Source organism: Bombina bombina, chromosome 1 (assembly GCF_027579735.1).
Source record: "Bombina bombina isolate aBomBom1 chromosome 1, aBomBom1.pri, whole genome shotgun sequence".
Lineage (NCBI taxonomy): Eukaryota > Metazoa > Chordata > Amphibia > Anura > Bombinatoridae > Bombina > Bombina bombina.
In genome coordinates, this window is record NC_069499.1 from 1,340,549,472 (window position 1) to 1,340,568,842 (window position 19,371).

The 19,371-nt window shown below is 37.7% G+C and overlaps 1 protein-coding gene across 1 annotated transcript in view; it reads left to right on the forward strand.

Moving 5' to 3' along the window:
* The first annotated feature begins 4,245 nt into the window (after window positions 1-4,245).
* SETD6 (SET domain containing 6, protein lysine methyltransferase) overlaps window positions 4,246-19,371 on the forward strand; it is a 78,502-nt gene continuing 63,376 nt past the window's right edge. Inside the window, exons 1-3 of the mRNA XM_053695295.1 lie at window positions 4,246-4,319; window positions 8,054-8,146; window positions 8,740-8,884. Coding sequence (XP_053551270.1) covers window positions 4,293-4,319; window positions 8,054-8,146; window positions 8,740-8,884 — 265 coding nt within the window. The 5' untranslated portion in view covers window positions 4,246-4,292. The remainder of the gene's footprint in view (window positions 4,320-8,053; window positions 8,147-8,739; window positions 8,885-19,371) is intronic.

Genomic DNA, 19,371 nt, shown 5'->3' on the forward strand with positions numbered 1-19,371 from the left:
GGGCTGAGGGTGAGAGTGTGGTTTCTGAGCTATGGCAGGAGGGGCCAGAGTGTCAATGACCGATGTAAGGGTGGAGTTATAGTGGCAGATAGATTGGTCAGGTCAGGAAAAGGAGGTGATGAAAGAGAGGAGAGGTTTGAGAGAGCTAGCGAGCTGTTGCTGATCTAATGACTTAGTGCTTCTGTGAAGTTTGGTTTGAGGGGTAGAGGAAGGGGGGGGGTTGTAGGGAGGGCAGTGATGTTGCAAGTTAGGAGATGATGGTCAGAAAGAGGAAAAGGGGAGTTTGTGAAATTTGAGATAGTGCATCGATATCTGAAAATCAGATCAAGGGAGTGACCATCTTTGTAAGTGGAGAGTCAGTCTATTGTGACAGGCTGAAAGAGGAAATGAGTTGCAGAAGTTGTTTTGCAGGGGAGGCAGTGGGATTGTCAAGAGGGATGTTGAAGTCGCCAAGAATGAGGGCAGGGGTATCTGAGGAAAGGATATAAGGAAGTCAGGCAGCAAAGTGATCTAAAAATTGAGTTAAGGAGCCAGGGGGGGCGGTATATCACTGCAACTCGTATAGAGAGGGGAGAAAATAAACTAATCATGCGTGCTTCAAATGAAGAAAATGTGAGGGAAGAGAAGGGCTGAATTTGTTGAAAGGTGCAACGAGAGGAAAGTAAAATACCAACACCACCTTCTTGTCTATTGCCAGACCTAGGAGTGTGTCTGAAATGGAGACCCCCATGTGACAGTGCAGCAGTGGATGCTGTGTCTGAAGGATAGAGCCAGGTTTCTGTGACAACCAAAAGGTTGAGGGAAAAGGAGATAAAGAGATCATGGAAAGAAGTGATCTTGTTGCAAACAGAGCGAGAGTTCCAGAGTGCACAAGTGAAGGGGGTTGTGGTTTTAGATGCAAGAGGAATGAGATTTGGGTTACCAGAGTTTTGTTTTTGAAGTCTATTGAAAGGCACACATGGATGTGCAAGGCTAGGAAGCCTATAGCTCTTCTAAATATAGATTATAAGATCTTGACAAGAATCCTCTCAGAGAGGTTACAAGATTGTTTAAAATATATGATTCACAAAGATCAAACAGGTTTTAGAAATGGGAGATTCTCGAAGAACAACTTAAGAAAATTTCTACTTTGGAAATTATGGAGATTGAAGCAACTCGCTTACTATTTTAACAATAGACACAAAAAAGGCATTAAAAAATGTAACATGGGATCATTTGCATACAACTTTTAATAAACTTGGTCCAAACTTTCGACACTTAATAAAGACATTGTATAAAGAAATATACAATGACTAGAGAGCAGCGCTCCAAGTAACATCTCCCACGCAGCGGTACTCAGCCCAATCTGTAAACCACAGCCGTCTTCACGCTACCGCAGCTTCACGCCAAGGGAGAACGGTCCCAGGAAGATTACGTCACCGGTGCTAGTTCACACTGAGGCGCTCCACCAACGCCAGACATAAATATCAAACACGACCAAGGAACAGCACCCGGGAATCTGAAAAGGACACAGCAGATTCTTCATATGACATCAAATTGATTTAATAAGCACCCAAAGTAACAGAGTACATCAAGGCAAATGTGCAAGGTCAGTTGACCTTGCACTTTTGCTTTGATGTACTCTGTTACTTTGGGTGCTTATTAAATCAATTTGATGTCATATGAAGAGTCTGTGTGTCCTTTTCGGATTCCCGGGTGCTGTTCCTTGGTCGTGTTTGATTGTATAAAGAAAGCATCCAATGCCAGGATTCTTGTAAATGGCAGGGCTGTCCTTTAACGCTGCTTCTGTTGAACTTGGCTGTAGAGCCTTTAGCAATATGGCTGAGAAGCAGCCTAGAAGGCATAAAGATAGCTGGGGTTGAATTGCTAACAGCTTTATGTGCAGATGGTATTCTTTAATTTTTAAAGAGCAGATAAAGGTTTACCAAGATTATTAAAAAAAAATGTTAGAGATAATAGGGTTTAAAGTTAATTATCACAAATCTGAAATATTGTGTCCAGAAAAACATAAATGTACTGATAAATCAAATTTTGGCTTTGGAGGGGGACAAAAGGCTGGACTTTATTCATTGTATATATTTGGATACTCTAGACATCTATAGAATATATTCTGCACATATTGATTCTTCCATTTAAGCTAGTTTTGTACAGGTCCTTATTTGTTCACCCAGTGCCAGTATTCCAGTACGATTTCTGAGGCCTCATTTGGAGGAGGCGGCCTTCACACAAACCCCCCTCGGTGGTACCCATCTGGATTCTGCCGCGTGCAGCAGTGCTATCTCAATTGTAACTGCATAATATCCTATACTGCTCCAGTACTGAGCAATCAGTACTACGAAGCTACCTGAACATTATAGAGATGTCCATGGAGATGGTGATAACTGCCCTCTGCAAGTTGCTAGATACTCACCACAGAGCAATATAATAGGAGCTGCAGTGTCTTGGCAAATGTGTCTATTTTAATCCTACGGAGGTATCTTCTGTGACCCCTCTTGATACTCTGGTGGAGCCATCTATGCAGCGTCCTCAAGCTTCACGCTCTACCATCGTTGGCAACGTTCAGAAAACATGGTATGGGACTATCAGAAAAACTAGAATGGGCTAGAGGCAAAGGCTGGTTATAGTCCTGGATAGTATTTAAAATCGATAAAAATAGCCATTAGACTTTGACAGAACTTATCTCACAAATGTTCGCTCCATATATTTAAAAAAAATATATTTTACTTGGCCAAGATTTACTCAGGATTTTGAATTTGACGTAAATTGGAAAGAAATTTTTAAAAATGGGATGTTCTATCTGAATCCTGAAATAAAAATGTTTTTTTTTTAAATAATGCAGATTGCCAGTAAGTCATGTTACTTCTCTGGGATGTTCGCCTCTCCCCAGTATTCTCACTTCTAATCCCTAGTAGATGAAAATGTTAAATCTGATGTGCTCTAGGGTAGTAGCTAATCTAGTGAAGTTTTATATAAACAGTCCAGTTGTTTTATTTTTAGATGTGGCTATCTCAATTTTGGGCTAGACTACAAGTGGAACGATAAAATGTCATCGCTAATGTGCACTCAGATGTGCTAACTTTAGGACTTTGGAAATTGCAACAGTGCTAACTCCCTCTCCCCATAGACTTCTATGGGGCACACTAAAGAAAGCTAACCTGAAACTGTGTTAGACCATTCCCCTCTTCTTCATTTATAAGAAAATATTCACATATACACAAATGTTTAGACATATATATATATACACACACACACACATACATACACTGGAGCCCTTTCCAGTCAAACACCTTGCCGTATACCATATCCCTTTAAAAAACATTTTATCAATATAAATGTTATATTTTGAATAAAAATGTGTATATATGAGTGTAATACTTTATTTTAATGTTTTACTTATGTTTTATGATTATTTTATATTAACCCTTACGCTTTACTTCAGGTTTCAGGTCGTACTAATTCTTCTAGCACACGTTTGGTTTTCCTTCGAGCACATGACAGAACTTCCAATTTGTAATTTGAGTGATATTTAGAGTGGTTGAGATATTCATTTAAAGTAATGGGTGCGCTAGAGCGAAGTTGGCCGCGCTAAACATTCGCTGGTAAAATTTCTGTACTTATGGCGCTAGGGCATCTTGCGCGCCACTTTTAATCTGCGTCATAATGTGGTATGAGTGTGACCTTGTGATAATTATTATGGATTGGTTTTTAGAATTAGTTACTCAGAGTATAAAACAGACAAAAACATTACCAAACCAAATTCGATAACAATATTACGCCATTTAAATCTCGATATCCCAAAGCACATTAAAAATGAACATTATTTTTTTTAACACGTTAGTAGAATAGGATAAGATCTGTTCAAGATTCCTGTAATTAGTATATTGGTTGTCTCTGAGTGAAACCTTTGAACGTGAGTAATAGTGTTGAGGAACTTCAGTAAGATACACAGGTTGAGATTCTTGTGACAAGGTCACGTGTACGTTTGAGTGTTTCTATCTACTATTCTACGTGATTAAAAAATAAGTTGATTTGATGGAAACACACGGATGGGGTACCTATGAACGAGTCATATGTAAAGAACGTATACGCGGGTTTGGAAATACGTTTATGAGGGGACCCAAATTTAAACATAATAAAAATACAGAGTAGGCAGAAGGGACTATAATATTTTATACAAGAATTTCTGCGTTTTGTTTTGCTGCTGTGATTACTTTAAGAGGGCGGATCTTTTTACCGGAAGTAATCCTTAGACCGATACGCACGTGGGGAAGTAAAGCAGAGCAGACACAATAATGAGTTCGGAAGCTAAGAGACAGAAGGTATTTGTTTTGACTGTATCCTTCCTTGTGTCAAACAAGGCATAGACGGATAGTGCACTGCTCGCTGGCAAAATATAATCCAAACATCAAATCCGTATATCACACTAGTCAAATCCATATTCGCGAATGCATTCAGTGGACACTCAAGAAAATACAGTCCGACTCTCACAGATTAAACCGCATGCGCTGTCAGGTTATACAGACAGCCACAATGACTATTAGTGTCATATGAATGCTTTGAATTAAATTACGTTAGCACAATAGAAATAAACTAGTACGCGCAATGATATTTGAATTCACAGGCACACTCAGAATGTGACTGCAGATTCTGATATAGTGCACAAATGTTTGGATTTACACACTCAAACAGAGCATTGTCACACTATGATGCAGCTACTTATACACCATGCTCTCCCCTAGACATAGTTAGGACTAGATTACAAGTGGCGCAATATATATTTTTTGCAATCGTGAAAACTTTGCTAGAGTCAAGGTTTTTGCGCTAGTCGGGTTGCGCTTGTATTACAAGTTCCCAAAATTTTTTTGCGCAAGCCATAACCTGACTAGCGCAAAAATCTGAACTTACAATATCGCATGCACGTTCATGTATTTCACCCATAGAAGTCAATGAAGGAGAAAAAAACTTAACACCCAATATCTCGCGCAAACACCATGAAATTTTCTCATTAGCGCAAACCCGACATGTAATTATGAAAATTTCATATTCCAATTTTCTTTAAAGTGAAGGTCAATTTCGTTAAATTGGTGCCTGGTTTTTAATAAACCTATTAAAAACAAGGGCACTTTAATTCATCAAAATTGACATTTCACTTGTTTTCTTCAAATACTTAACTTTTAATCCTGACAGCCGCTCCCGCTCTTCCTCCGTCCGTCGCAAGCCCTCTTCGCAGGTCCAAAATGACGAATCCGGCTTCCTCCATTCATGGCACTGCCTCAGACCATGATTACCCCGGGGGGGTGGGAGTCGTTATTGGAGGAAGCCGAATTTGTCATTTCTGATGTATGAAGAGGCTTCCGACGGCCGGGGGAATCGCTGGAGCGGCTGTGAAGATTAAAAGGTAAGTATTTGAAGAAAAAGAGTCAAATGTCAATTTTGATGAATTAAAGTGCCCTTGTTTTTAATAGGATTATTAAAAACCAGGCACCGATTCATCGAAATTGACCTTCACTTTAAAGTGAAAGTAAAGTTGAGAAGCCCGAAATCTATGTTTACATAAATCATATTAAATCAATAGCACTCTCATTCATGATTTTTTGTAAATTTGAATTTTATACTTATTTTTGCTCTTGCAAAGCCGTCCGTCTGGTTAGCCAACTCTCCGCCTTCATTCTAATTTTTTTTTGGGTATTCATGACGAACGATCATTCTAAAGATCTAATTATCCCCCATGGGCGTCTCAAAGTGTTGGTTTCACGGCCAGATGTTCCTATGCGCATGCAGCAAACCTATAATGTTACTCCATTATCAGATGCGTGTTCACAATTGACGCATGCACATTTGAACTGCTGCAGGAAATCCAGTCATTAGCAATGATATTGTAGCGTAGCTCATATCAATGCGCATGCGCCCCAAAAAAAGGCTAACGAGAATGAGCACAGCTAATGACGTATTGAGCGGGTGGGACCGCTATTATGTCTAACAGAAACCAGGAAGAGAGCAGGGGGCGGAGGAAGCGAGGAAATGGTTTGTGATTTTCAATATAATTTTTTTTTTCTGGACAAGTATGCAAAATATAAAGTTAGAGACTGTAATGGATACCTGTTGTACTATACTTTATTGTTTTTGGGTAAGGAAAAGTTTACTTTCACTTTAACATGTTTATTTGTAATATGCGCAAACATGATCACATACTGTAATATGCGCAAGCATGATCACATACTGTAATATGCGCAAGCATGATCACATACTGTAATATGCGCAAGCATGATCACATACTGTAATATGCGCAAGCATGATCACATACTGTAATATGCGCAAGCATGATCACATACTGTAATATGCGCAAGCATGATCACATACTGTAATATGCGCAAGCATGATCACATACTGTAATATGCGCAAACATGATCACATACTGTAATATGCGCAAACATGATCACATACTGTAATATGCACATACACAACATGAAAATATTAAGAATGTGTACACATATAAATACATATTTATGCATATATATATATATATAAATATATATATATATATATATATATATATATATTAGACATGTATATGTATGTATCTCAATGTTAAAGCCATTTGCCTGTCTTTTTTCCCTCAACGCCCGATACCGCATATCTTTGAGCCCTTATAACTTTTTTATGCAATTTTTTTAAACTAAGTTTTATTAGACAGTGTTTATATGAGTGTAACTACTTTGTTATGTATTTTTGAAGTGTTTTGTGCAACTTTTTTGTTTTTGAAAACAGTTAACTATAGCGCTGAGATTGCGATTTTGCTCAACTTGTAATATAAGCGCAATTAAAATGGGTCGCAAAAACACAATATTGCTTGCACAAAACCGTGTGCGTCTCACTTTTAATCTAGCCCTTAAAGTGAATGTAAAGTTTAAGGAAAAAGTGCTTTTGTCTACAAATACTCTTAAAAACATATATGTACATATAAATATGTATGTGTTAATATGTGATGCTGCCATCGCTGCGCTACTTACCCCCTTCACTGAGCTTTAGAAATGGCATCAGAATGAGCTTGTTTTGCATTGTGCTTTACTTGTAATACCAGCACACATTATCATGCTCAGGTATTACTAAATGGAGCACTAATATCGCTTGCACACAAGCAATAGTTAGCGCTCCACTTGTAATCTAGCCCAATATGTCTTTGTATGACTCTTGCTTATGCTTATCACGAAAATCCGTTGTACAATTTACAACCACTTCCAGATTCTAAATAAAGTACACAAGAGCAACCATGATTCAAAGTAGCATAAATGTATTACAATAAAACATTGTAAAAAATTGCACTAACTAGATAGGAAAGAAAAACAGTGCATTAAAAACAATGTGAGTCCTTTAGTGCACATTGTCTGTATTCACTCCCTTGTCAGAACTTGAATTCCACTGATCACACAGACTTGCAAGCCGCTAATGTTGGGGTGATAATGTCTACTCTCAAAGTTCCTCTGAAGTTGTAGAGTAGACTTTTTCCCCCCAACAGTATAGTAAGTGCACTTTTTACCTTGTTTTATTGTAATACGTTTATGGTACCTTGAATTGTGCTTGTGTGCTGTATTGTCAGATTAATGCACAGGTGTACATATACATAAATATACACAGAGGCACATTGATACATATGCCAACAGGCACTGATTATAAATACACACACAGACACACACACACACACACATACTAGACTACACCACACATGCTCTTTATACTTGCACATAACAAACATAAACCACCTCACTGATATGCATACTAATTTACATACGTACATGCAGTTTCCCCAGGTAAAACAATACATATATACTTGTATGTTTCGTAGTTATTTCGACCTAGAGACGCACACACATACATGCATTTCCACACAGGCGCAAACAGCTTTACAAATAGTGCAGGTAGTGGAGTGAACACTTAGTTGAGCTTTGAATCAAGCACCAGACCAGTTCTGTACTTGCCTGTGGATAGCTTATTCATTAACAGTTTATTTACTCAGATTGTTACACATGTATTAAAGTGATACTTGTGGATGCAGGTTGATGGAGAAACAGAGACTTCTGAGAATCCATCAGCGATTCCCCCGTTCCTATCCTGGTGTAAGAAGATGGGCTTGGAGCTCAACTCAAAGGTAAGAAATAGTTCTTCAGATTAAGATTTTTCATTTCAAGAGATTAAAACACTTGTTTCAAATGTACAGATGTTTATATTTAAATTGGTGTTTTCTTATGTGCTTACTCTACGTGTCTGTGTAAATGACTTCATCAGCCATGGCTTTCATATTTATTCAGAGCAGTAGGTTAGCCATTTTAGTCATATCATTTCCATATACTCTTTATACAGGTGAAACTCAGTGTTGACATATCTACTGTCTATTGAGCCTCATTTTCTACATAACCTGGTATGCTACTCTCTTACTTTATCCTGTAATTGTGTGTATATGAATGTGTGTGTGTATATGTATATATATGTATATATATATATATATATATATATATATATATATATATATATATATATATATATATATATATATATATATATATAAAATCTATCTCTATATCTCAATCACACACACAGTACAGTTTTTATCCAGGACTTGAGGATGGATCTGTATGTCACTGCTGCCTCTTGTCTAGGAAGACAGGTTGTATTTAGCTGGCTGCTTCCTGTCAGGGGTTTTGTACACAGTCCCATACGCTCACTGCTGTGCTTATTTTTTAGGTACACATCAGTATGCACGGCACAGTATCACAGTATGGAATGCTGGCCCATGAGGACATTTCAACTGGGGAGCTTCTTTTCAAAATTCCTAGATCTGCTCTTCTGTCCCAGCACACAACAATAATTTGTGATTTACTGGAAAAAGGTAAATTATTCATCCAAAAGCATTATCAGTGTTTGATTTGGAAAAAAATATAAACTCATGAACCTAACTAATCTGGATTTACCCTGGTCTATGTTAATGGTATTTAATGATCTGGGAAAGAAAATAATTTGGAGACAACATTCCAATTTACTTCTATTGTTTAATTTGCTTCATTATTTAAATATCCTTTGTTGAAGAAATAGCAATGCACATGGGTGAGGCAATCACACAAGGCATTTTATGTGCTGCCACCAATCAGAAGCTTCTGAGCCTATTTAGATATGTTTCTCAACAAAGGATATAAAGAGTATGAAGCAAATTATATAATAGAAGTAAATTGGAAAGCTGTTTAAAATTGCATGCTCTTTGTAAATCATGAAATAATAAAATGTGGTTTCATGTCTCTTTAAGTGAATTGTAAGCTAAAAATTAGCTAATATTTAATGTTTTCAGTTTGTGTTGCACAAATTATCATTAAATCCTATGTATGTTAAATTATGCATTACATTTTTGCAGCAGATAGCTCAAGTAACATTTTATAAATAACAGAGAGTGTTTTAATATTGCAAAGTATTACACTGCCCCAACCTGGCTACTTCACAATGCCACGCAGTTTGCAAAATTTTCTGTGAATTTTTTTACCATGAAACTTTTTGCCTGACGATCATCCCTGTGCTTGCACTGATTATATCTATTTAAAGTGAATGTCAAGTTTGACGAATGTGTGTCAGGTTTTTAAAATCCTACTTTACATTTCACTCGTTTTGTTAAAATACTTACCTTTTATTCTTGAAAGCCGCTCCAGCGCTTCCCCCGCAAGTCTCTTCATACGTTCGCAATGACGAATCCGGCTTCCTCCAATCACGGCTTCCCCCCCAGAGCAAACAGGAAGCTGGATTCGTCATTTTTGACATATGAAGAGACTTGCGGGGGAAGCGCTGGAGCGGCTCTCAAGAATAAAAGGTAAGTATTTTAACAAAACAAGTGAAATGTAAAGTTTGATGAATGAAAGTGCCCCTGTTTTTAATAGGTTTTTTTTAAAAACCGGGCACACATTCGTCAAACTTCACTTTAAAGGGCCATTCTTTTTTTTAAATTCTTTATTTATAGTCCAACAGTTTAGATACATTAAACATCTAATATTTACATTTTCAGAGCACCTCACAGGGTGTCTTAAAGCAAGTAAATCAAAAATATATTCATAATGATGTACAGCTATACAAATAAATTAACCTGACCCCACCTAGACCATATTACAAATATAATGTAAGTGAAACAGTTCCTTATTTGACTATCATACGAGAAAAAAGATGAAAGGCCCTACATTATGTCTAAATATTACTAAATATGGTATTTTACTAGGTGAACCAAGATACACTGTTGAAATTTTCTTTTCTTTTTTTTTTACCCCCTCACCTTCCCCCTTCCTTCCCCCTTCCTTCCCAAAAAACAAAACAAAAAAAACCCAACCAAGAGGGCCCTAACCTTGTAAAAAAAAGAAAATAAGTGATTCCCCCTTCCTCCCCTCCCTCTCTCCCCTCACCGCAATCCCCCTGTCCCGTGGTTAACTGCTGCTTAAAATCAGCAACGTAATGATCAATTTCCCCAGGGGGTATTGATTTAATAAATGGGTCCAATTTCTTGAAAAAAAGGACTATATCTTGTTCTATGTTCATGTCTGTGTCAAATTGTTCTGTAACACACTGTTTCTTTAAATAGTTTTTAATTTCTGACAAATTAGGTATTTCTTTCTATCTCCATTTCTTGAATATTAGATTCCTTACTACCAAGATTATAGTATTAACAATTTTTTCAGTTCCCTGTAGATTAATTTCCCCTTTGGGAAAAATTATTCTGATTAATGTAAAGCCTGCCAACCTAATCTTCAGAACTTTAGTAACCCAATAGCTCACCTTTTAGCCATAGCTGTTTTATCTTGGGGCACTCCTAGATCATGTGAATTAGATCCGCTGATATTGAACTACATTTCGGGCATTTATTAAAGTTGCAATTATGCCAATTTTGCCCCTTTTATATGGAGTATACTATGTTTGATACAGCAGCTTAAGGTGGGCTTCTTGCCATGTTGCTGATAGGGTGGTTTGAAGGGATGCTGCAAAAGATTGGGTCACTATGTCTGGGTCTATTACCGTCTCAAAGATTAAAACATCCCATTTATTTGCTATGTTCATTAAATTTGCTTCTGCTTTCCATGAAACTAATAAGTTATACCACAGTGAAACCGATAGCCTACCATTTTTTGCTAGAAGTACCCTATTCTCAATCTTCCCCCATGACCATATCCAACCATACAGAGAAACTAATTTAAACAAATAATGTCGGAAATTGAAGATAGGCAAAGAAATCTGTATTACCTATTTTAAATTCTTGTTTTAACGAGTCAAAAGACTTAATACATTGCATTTGGTAGTCTATTAGTTGGCCCATGCCATGAATTATAATCCCGCTTTCGCCCATGAAACAAATACTAACAACCGTGTTCCCTCCTGAAACTCCGGGTTGCCCAGGATTGTTTGAAACCTAGGAATATTAGGATTAAAATTCAGTAATAATCCTATTCTCTTTCATGTAATTGGCAAGAGTCCATGTGCTAGTGACATATGGGATATTCAATCCTACCAGGAGGGGCAAAGTTTCCCAAACCTCAAAATGCCTATAAATACACCCCTCACCACACCCACAATTCAGTTTTACAAACTTTGCCTCCTATGGAGGTGGTGAAGTAAGTTTGTGCTAAGATTTCTACATTGATATTGGCTTCTCAGCATTGTTGAAGCCCGATTCCTCTCAGAGTACAGCGAATGTCAGAGGGACGTGAAGGGAGTATCACTTATTTGAATACGATGATTTCCCTAACGGGGGTCTATTTCATAGGTTCTCAGTTATCGGTCGTAGAGATTCATCTCCTACCTCCCTTTTCAGATCGACGATATACTCTCAATTTACCATTACCTCTACTAATAACTGTTTTAGTACTGGTTTGGCTATCTGCTATGTGTGGATGGGTGTCTTTGGGTATGTTTTTATTACTTAAGATTCTCTCAGCTATGGTTTGGCACTTTATGCAATTATATAAAGTTCTAAATATATGTATTGTACTTATATTTGCCATGAGTCAGGTTCATATATTTCCTTCTGCAGACTGCCAGTTTCATATTTGGGAATGTAAACACTTTAAGAAATTTATTTCTTACCTGGGGTTTAGTCTTTTTTTCAATTTGTCTACTTTTTGCAATTGCGGGTGTTAGGCCCGCAGGTGCGTCAAATGCTAGACTTTATTGCGTCATTGTTGGCGCAAACTTTTTTGGCGCAAAAAGATACGTTTATGACGCAACTTCGTCATTTCCGGCGTCATACGTGACGCCGAGACCTTTCACACGGCGGCGTCATTAGTGACGCAATTGTGTCATTTCCGGTCATTTTTGGCGCCAAAAAAGTTTACGTTACGTTGTGCGTCATACTTGGCGCCAAATTTTTTTCATTATTTCAATACCCCATTCATGTTTGCCTCCTGCTTCTTCTCTATCAAGAGGCCTATGCTTTTGCATTTTTTCCCATTCCTGAAACTGTCATTTAAGGAACTAGATAATTTTGCTTTATATGTTGTTTTTTCTTTTACATTGAGCAAGATGTCCCAATCCGATCCTGTCTCTGAAGTTTCTGCTGGAACATTGCTGCCTGACATCGGTTCTACCAAAGCTAAGTGCATTTGTTGTAAAATTGTAGAAATTATTCCACCGAATGTCATTTGTAATAGTTGTCATGATAAACTTTAACATGCAGATAGTGTTTCTATCAGTAATAGTACATTGCCAGTTGCAGTTCCTTCAACTTCTAATGTGCATGATATACCTTTATATTTTAAAGAATTTGTTTCTGAATCTATTATGAAGGCTTTGTCTGCATTTCCACCTTCTAATAAACGTAAAAGGTCTTTTAAAACTTCTCATTTAGCTGATGAAATTTCAAATGACCAACAACATAATAATTCATCCTCTTCTGCTGAGGATCTATCTGAAACAGAAGATCCTTACTCAGATATTGACACTGACAAATCTACTTATTTATTTAAAATAGAGTATATGCGTTCTTTATTAAAAGAAGTGTTAATTACTTTGGATATTGAGGTAACCAGTCCTATTGACGTTCAGTCTAATAAACGTTTAAATGCTCCTGTGGTTTCCCCAGGTGATTTTCCCATTTCTGAGGCTATTTCTGATATGTTTTCTAGGGAATGGAATAAGCCAGGTACTTCCTTTATTCCTTCTTCAAGGTTTAAGAGATTGTATCCTTTACCAACAAAATCTATAGAGTTTTGGGAAAAGATCCCCAAAGTTGATGGGGCTATTTCTACTCTTGCTAAACGTACCACTATTCCTATGGAAGATAGCACTTCCTTTAAGGATCCTTTAGATAGGAAGCTTGAATCTTATCTAAGGAAGGCCTATTTAAATTCAGGTCATCTTCTCAGACCTGCTATTTCTTTGAGTGATGTTGCGGCTGCATCAACTTTCTGGTTGGAAAATTTAGCGCAACATGAATTGGATTCTGACATATCTAGCATTGTTCGCTTACTGCAACATGCTAATCATTTTATTTGTGATGCCATTTTTGATATTATCAAAATTGATGTTAGATCCATGTCTTTAGCTGTTTTAGCTAGAAGAGCTTTGTGGCTTAAATCTTGGAATGCTGATATGACTTCTAAATCTAGATTACTATCTCTTTCTTTCCAAGGTAATAATTTATTTGGCTCTCAGTTGAATTCTATTATTTCAACTATCACTGGAGGAAAAGGAGTTTTTTTGCCTCAGGATAAAAAACCTAAGGGCAAATCTAAGGCTTCTAACCGTTTTCGTTCCTTTCGTCAGAATAAGGAACAAAAACTCAATCCTCCTCCCAAGGAATCTGCTTCCAGTTGGAAGCCTTCCTCAAATTGGAATAAATCCAAGCCATTTAGGAAACCAAAGTCTGCCCCTAAGTCCGTATGAAGGTGCGGCCCTCATTCCAGCTCAGCTGGTAGGGGGCAGATTAAGGTTTTTCGAGGATCTTTGGATAAAATCTGTCCAAAATCATTGGATTCAGAGCATTGTCTCTCAAGGGTATCGAATAGGATTCAAAGTAAGACCTCCTGTGAGAACATTTTTTCTTTCACACATTCCTGTAAATCCAGTAAAAGCTCAGGCTTTTCTGAAGTGTGTTTCAGACCTGGAGTCTTCAGGGGTAATCATGCCAGTTCCTCCTCAGGAACAAGGTTTGGGGTTTTATTCAAACCTATTCATTGTACCAAAGAAAGAAAATTTGTTCAGACCAGTTCTGGATCTGAAAATTTTGAATAGTTATGCAAGAGTACCAACTTTCAAGATGGTGACTATAAGGACTATTCTGCCCTTTGTTCAGCAAGGACATTATATGTCCACAATAGACTTGCAGGATGCATACCTTCATATTCCTATTCATCCAGAACACTATCAGTTTCTGAGATTCTCTATTCTAGACGAGCATTACCAATTTGTTGCTCTTCCATTTGGCCTAGCAACAGCTCCAAGAATCTTTTCAAAGGTTCTGGGTGCCCTACTATCTGTAATCAGAGAACAGGGTATTGCGGTGTTTCCTTATTTGGACGATATCTTGGTACCTTGATATCTTTACATACTGTAGAATCTCACACAAATCAACTAGTGTTGTTTCTTCGGAAACATGGTTGGAGGATCAATTTACCAAAAAGTTTCTTGATTCCTCAGACAAGGGTCACCTTTTTAGGCTTCCAGATAGATTCAGTATCCATGACTCTGTCTCTAACAGACAAGAGACATTTAAAATTGGTCGCAGCATGTCGGCTCCTTCAGTCTCAGTCATTCCCTTCAGTGGCTATGTGCATGGAAGTTTTAGGTCTCATGACTGCAGCATCGGACGCAATCCCCTTTGCTCGTTTTCACATGAGACCTCTACAGCTTTGTATGCTGAATCAATGGTGCAGGGATTATACAAAGATATCACAATTAATATCCTTGAATCCCAATGTACGACACTCTCTGACATGGTGGATAGATCACCATCGTTTGGTTCAAGGGGCTTCTTTTGTTCGCCCAACCTGGACTGTGATCACAACAGATGCAAGTCTTTCAGGTTGGGGAGCTGTTTGGGGGTCTCTGACAGCACAAGGGGTTTGGAAATCTCAAGAGGCGAGGTTACCAATAAATATTTTAGAACTTCGTGCAATTCTCAGGGCTCTTCAGTTCTGGCCTCTGCTAAAGAGAGAACCGTTCATTTGTTTTCAGACAGACAATATCACAACTGTGGGTTATGTCAATCATCAGGGTGGGACTCACAGTCCCCAAGCTATGAAAGAAGTATCTCGGATACTTGCTTGGGCGGAATCCAGCTCCTGTCTAATCTCTGCGGTACATATCCCAGGTGTAGACAATTGGGAGGCGGATTATCTCAGCCGCCAGACTTTACATACAGGGGAGTGGTCTCTCCATCCAGATGTATTTTCTCAGATTGTTCAGATTTGGGGGCTTCCAGAGATAGATCTCATGGCCTCTCATCTAAACAAGAAACTTCCCAGATACCTGTCCAGGTCCAGGGATGTTCAGGCGGAAGCAGTGGATGCGCTGACACTTCCTTGGTGTTATCAACCTGCTTACATCTTCCCGCCTCTAGTTCTCCTTCCAAGAGTGATTTCCAAAATCATCATGGAACAGTCTTTTGTGTTGCTGGTGGCTGCAGCATGGCCACACAGGTTTTGATATGCGGATCTGGTTCGGATGTCCAGTTGCCCGCCTTGGCCACTTCCGTTACGGTCGGACCTACTATCTCAAGGTCCGTTTTTCCATCAGGATCTCAAATCATTAAATTTGAAGGTATGGAAATTGAACGCTTAGTTCTAAGTCATAGAGGTTTCTCTGATTCAGTAATTAATACTATGTTACAAGCTCGTAAATCTGTCTCTAGAAAGATTTATTATAGAGTTTGGAAGACTTACATTTCATGGTGTTCTTCTCATAAATTCTCCTGGCATTCTTTTAGAATTCCTAGAATTTTACAGTTTCTTCAGGATGGTTTGGATAAGGGTTTGTCTGCAAGTTCCTTGGAAGGACAAATCTCCGCTCTTTCTGTTTTATTTCACAGAAAGATTGCTTCACTTCCTGATATACACTGTTTTGTACAGGCTTTAGTTCGTATTAAGCCTGTCATTAAGTCAATTTCTCCTCCTTGGAGTCTTAATTTGGTTCTGAGGGCTTTACAGGCTCCTCCATTTGAACCTATGCATTCTTTGGACATTAAACTACTTTCTTGGAAAGTGTTGTTCCTTTTGGCTATCTCTTCTGCTAGAAGAGTTTCTGAGCTATCTGCTCTTTCTTGTGAGTCTCCTTTTCTGATTTTTTACTCAGGATAAGGCAGTTTTGCTGACTTCTTTTCAATTTTTACCTAAGGTTCTGAATTCTAACAACATTAGTAGAGAAATTGTTGTCCCTTCTTTATGTCCTAATCCTAAGAATTCTCTGGAGAGATCCTTACATTCTTTGGATGTGGTAAGAGCTTTGAAATATTATGTGGAAGCTACTAAAAATTTCAGGAAGACTTCTAGTCTATTTGTTTTATTTTCTGGTCCTAGGAAAGGTCAGAAAGCTTCTGCTATTTCCTTGGCTTCTTGGTTGAAACTTTTGATTAATCAAGCTTATTTGGAGTCTGGTCAAACCCCGCCTCAGAGAATTACAGCTTATTCTACTAGATCAGTCTCCACTTCATGGGCTTTTAAGAATGAAGCTTCAGTCGATCAGATTTGCAAAGCAGCCACTTGGTCCTCTTTGCATACATTTACTGAATTCTACCATTTTGATGTATTTGCTTCTTCGGAAGCAGTTTTTGGTAGAAAAGTTCTTCAGGCAGCTGTTTCATTTTGATTCTTCTGCTTTTTGATTTAAGTTTTTTTCTTTCAAAGTGAAAATAAACTTATTTTTGGGTTGTGGATTATTTTCTCAGCGGAATATGGCTGTTTTTGTTTTAGTCCCTCCCTCTCTAGTGACTCTTGAGTGGAAGACTCCACATCTTGGGTATTGATATCATGGACACTTGCCAATTACATGAAAGAAAACATAATTTATGTAAGAACTTACCTGATAAATTCATTTCTTTCATATTGGCAAGAGTCCATGAGGCCCACCCTTTTTATGGTGGTTATGATTTTTTGTATAAAGCACAATTATTTCCAAATTTCCTTTGTTGATGCTTTCTACTCCTTTCTTTATCACCCCACTGCTTGGCTATTCGTTAAACTGAATTGTGGGTGTGGTGAACGGTGTATTTATAGGCATTTTGAGGTTTGGGAAACTTTGCCCCTCTTAGTAGGATTGTATATCCCATATGTCACTAGCTCATGGACTCTTGCCAATATGAAAGAAATGAATTTATCAGGTAAGCTCTTACATAAATTATGTTTTTCTCCTTGCCTGAATTACTGTATAAATGGATTTAAGTAGTTTTACCTGTTTAGGAATCCTTTTTGAGGAACAATGGATGAGAGCTATTGGAGAAAATGGGTATATTAAATTACTCTTTACGTTGTTATTGGTAAAATAATTGATGTTCAGGATCCAGTCTATAACAATACGACTCAAGAAAACTAAGTTATACCGTTTCAGGTCTGGGAGGGCTAACCCTCCATAGTTCCTAGGTAAAGAGAGCTTTTCAGTAGAGATCCTTGCCCTCTTATTGCGCCATATAAAATAGCAGAGTGCTCTATTTATCTCTTTAATATCTTTACTTTTGAGCAAAACCAGGACATTCTTGAGAACAGATAAGATTTTTGGGAGCAATACCATCTTAAATAGCGCGATCCGTCCTGACATAGAGATCGGTAAATTCTGCCAGTTCCTCTTATTTTCTAAGATTTTTTTTTAAAATCGGGGGTTATGTTTAGGCTATACCAATCTTATTTATTCCGAGATATTTAAATGATTTTGTCTAATAACGATTTCTCGTTTTGCCTCAACCATAGAAGCTTTGATTTTGTGGCATTGAGTTTGTACCCTGAGAATGATCCAAAAGAAGATCAGAGATAAAAGTTTTGGGATATTAACCGGGGTATTAGAGACATATAACAAGATATCAAACGCGTAAAGCGCAATCTTCAGTTCTTAATTCCCTCTATTTCTTGTCGAATCAGTATAGCTAGAGGTTCAATCGAAAATATCAAATAATAACGGGGAGAGTGGACAGCCCTGACTTGTACCTCTCTCTAGCTTTAATAGAGGAGATTCCATATTGTTGACTAAAAGTTTAGTGTGTGAATTGTTATAAAGATTATTTATTAGATTCAAGAAATTACCTCTAAATCCAAATTTGGCCAGCGAAGAGAGCAGATGATCATAGTGAATTGAATCAAATGCTTTTTCTGCTTCAATTGTGATAATTGCTGCATCAGTACTTGCCTCCGCTCTCTCCTTATTTTTATCCTTGAAATAGTCCACCACTAAAAAAACCTCCCTAATTTTAGATGCTGAGTTGCGTTTGTGCAAGAACCCAGCCTGATCTTTATGAATGATGTCTTTCAGGACTAGTTGTAATCTTTTTGCCAATATAGTGGTAAAAATTTTGTAATCTATATTAAGTAAGGCTATGGGCCTATAGGATTCCTTACTCTGAGGCTCGTTGCCTGCTTATGAATTAAGATAGTTTGAGAAACTGCAGATTTTAATGGGATCTGTTTGTTCTCTGTGTAAAAATAATTAAACAATCTTTCTAGAAGAGTGGTCAGCTCAGGGGCAAGAATCTTGTAGAATTAATTGGGTAATGCATCTGGGCCAGGTGCCTTACCCAATTGTAAATCCTTAATAGTCGGGAAGATTTCTTCCTCCAAAATTGGCACGTTAACTGTCGCTACAGCAGTCTGCTCTTAAAAAGTGTTGCTATCTTATTCCAAAACTCTGCCTTGTTTCGTTTGACTCTTTAAATGAATACAGGTCCTTATAGTATTCCGAGAATACCTCAAGGATATCCTCCGCAGAGTTAACCGTTTTACCTGCCTCCTTTATTGTTTCAATAAGTGTAGATTTTTTGTTGTTCTTAACTAAATTGGCTAACATCTTACCAGCTTTGTTACCAAATCTGTAGAACTTTGCCTGAGATCTGAGTTCTTTTTGTGACGCAGTCTGTAGTATGAAAGTATCCCATTCTTTTTTTACTCTAGTGTATTTGTCCCAATTTACCTTCGTTGTTTGATGTAGATAACGATTTTAACAGTGAACTCAGGATTTATTTCTTTTATTATGTTTCTTTTTCAACATTGCCATATATGCTATAATATCTCCTCTTAGGACAGCTTTCTCCTCCTCCCAAAATGTTGCTGGGTTATCTACTGAACCGATATTAAGATGAATATATTCGCTCACTCTTTCTCTTCAGGAAATTCAGGGTGAGTAGGGGCCATTTTGTGTCTGAATCTCTAACAAGATTGGAGC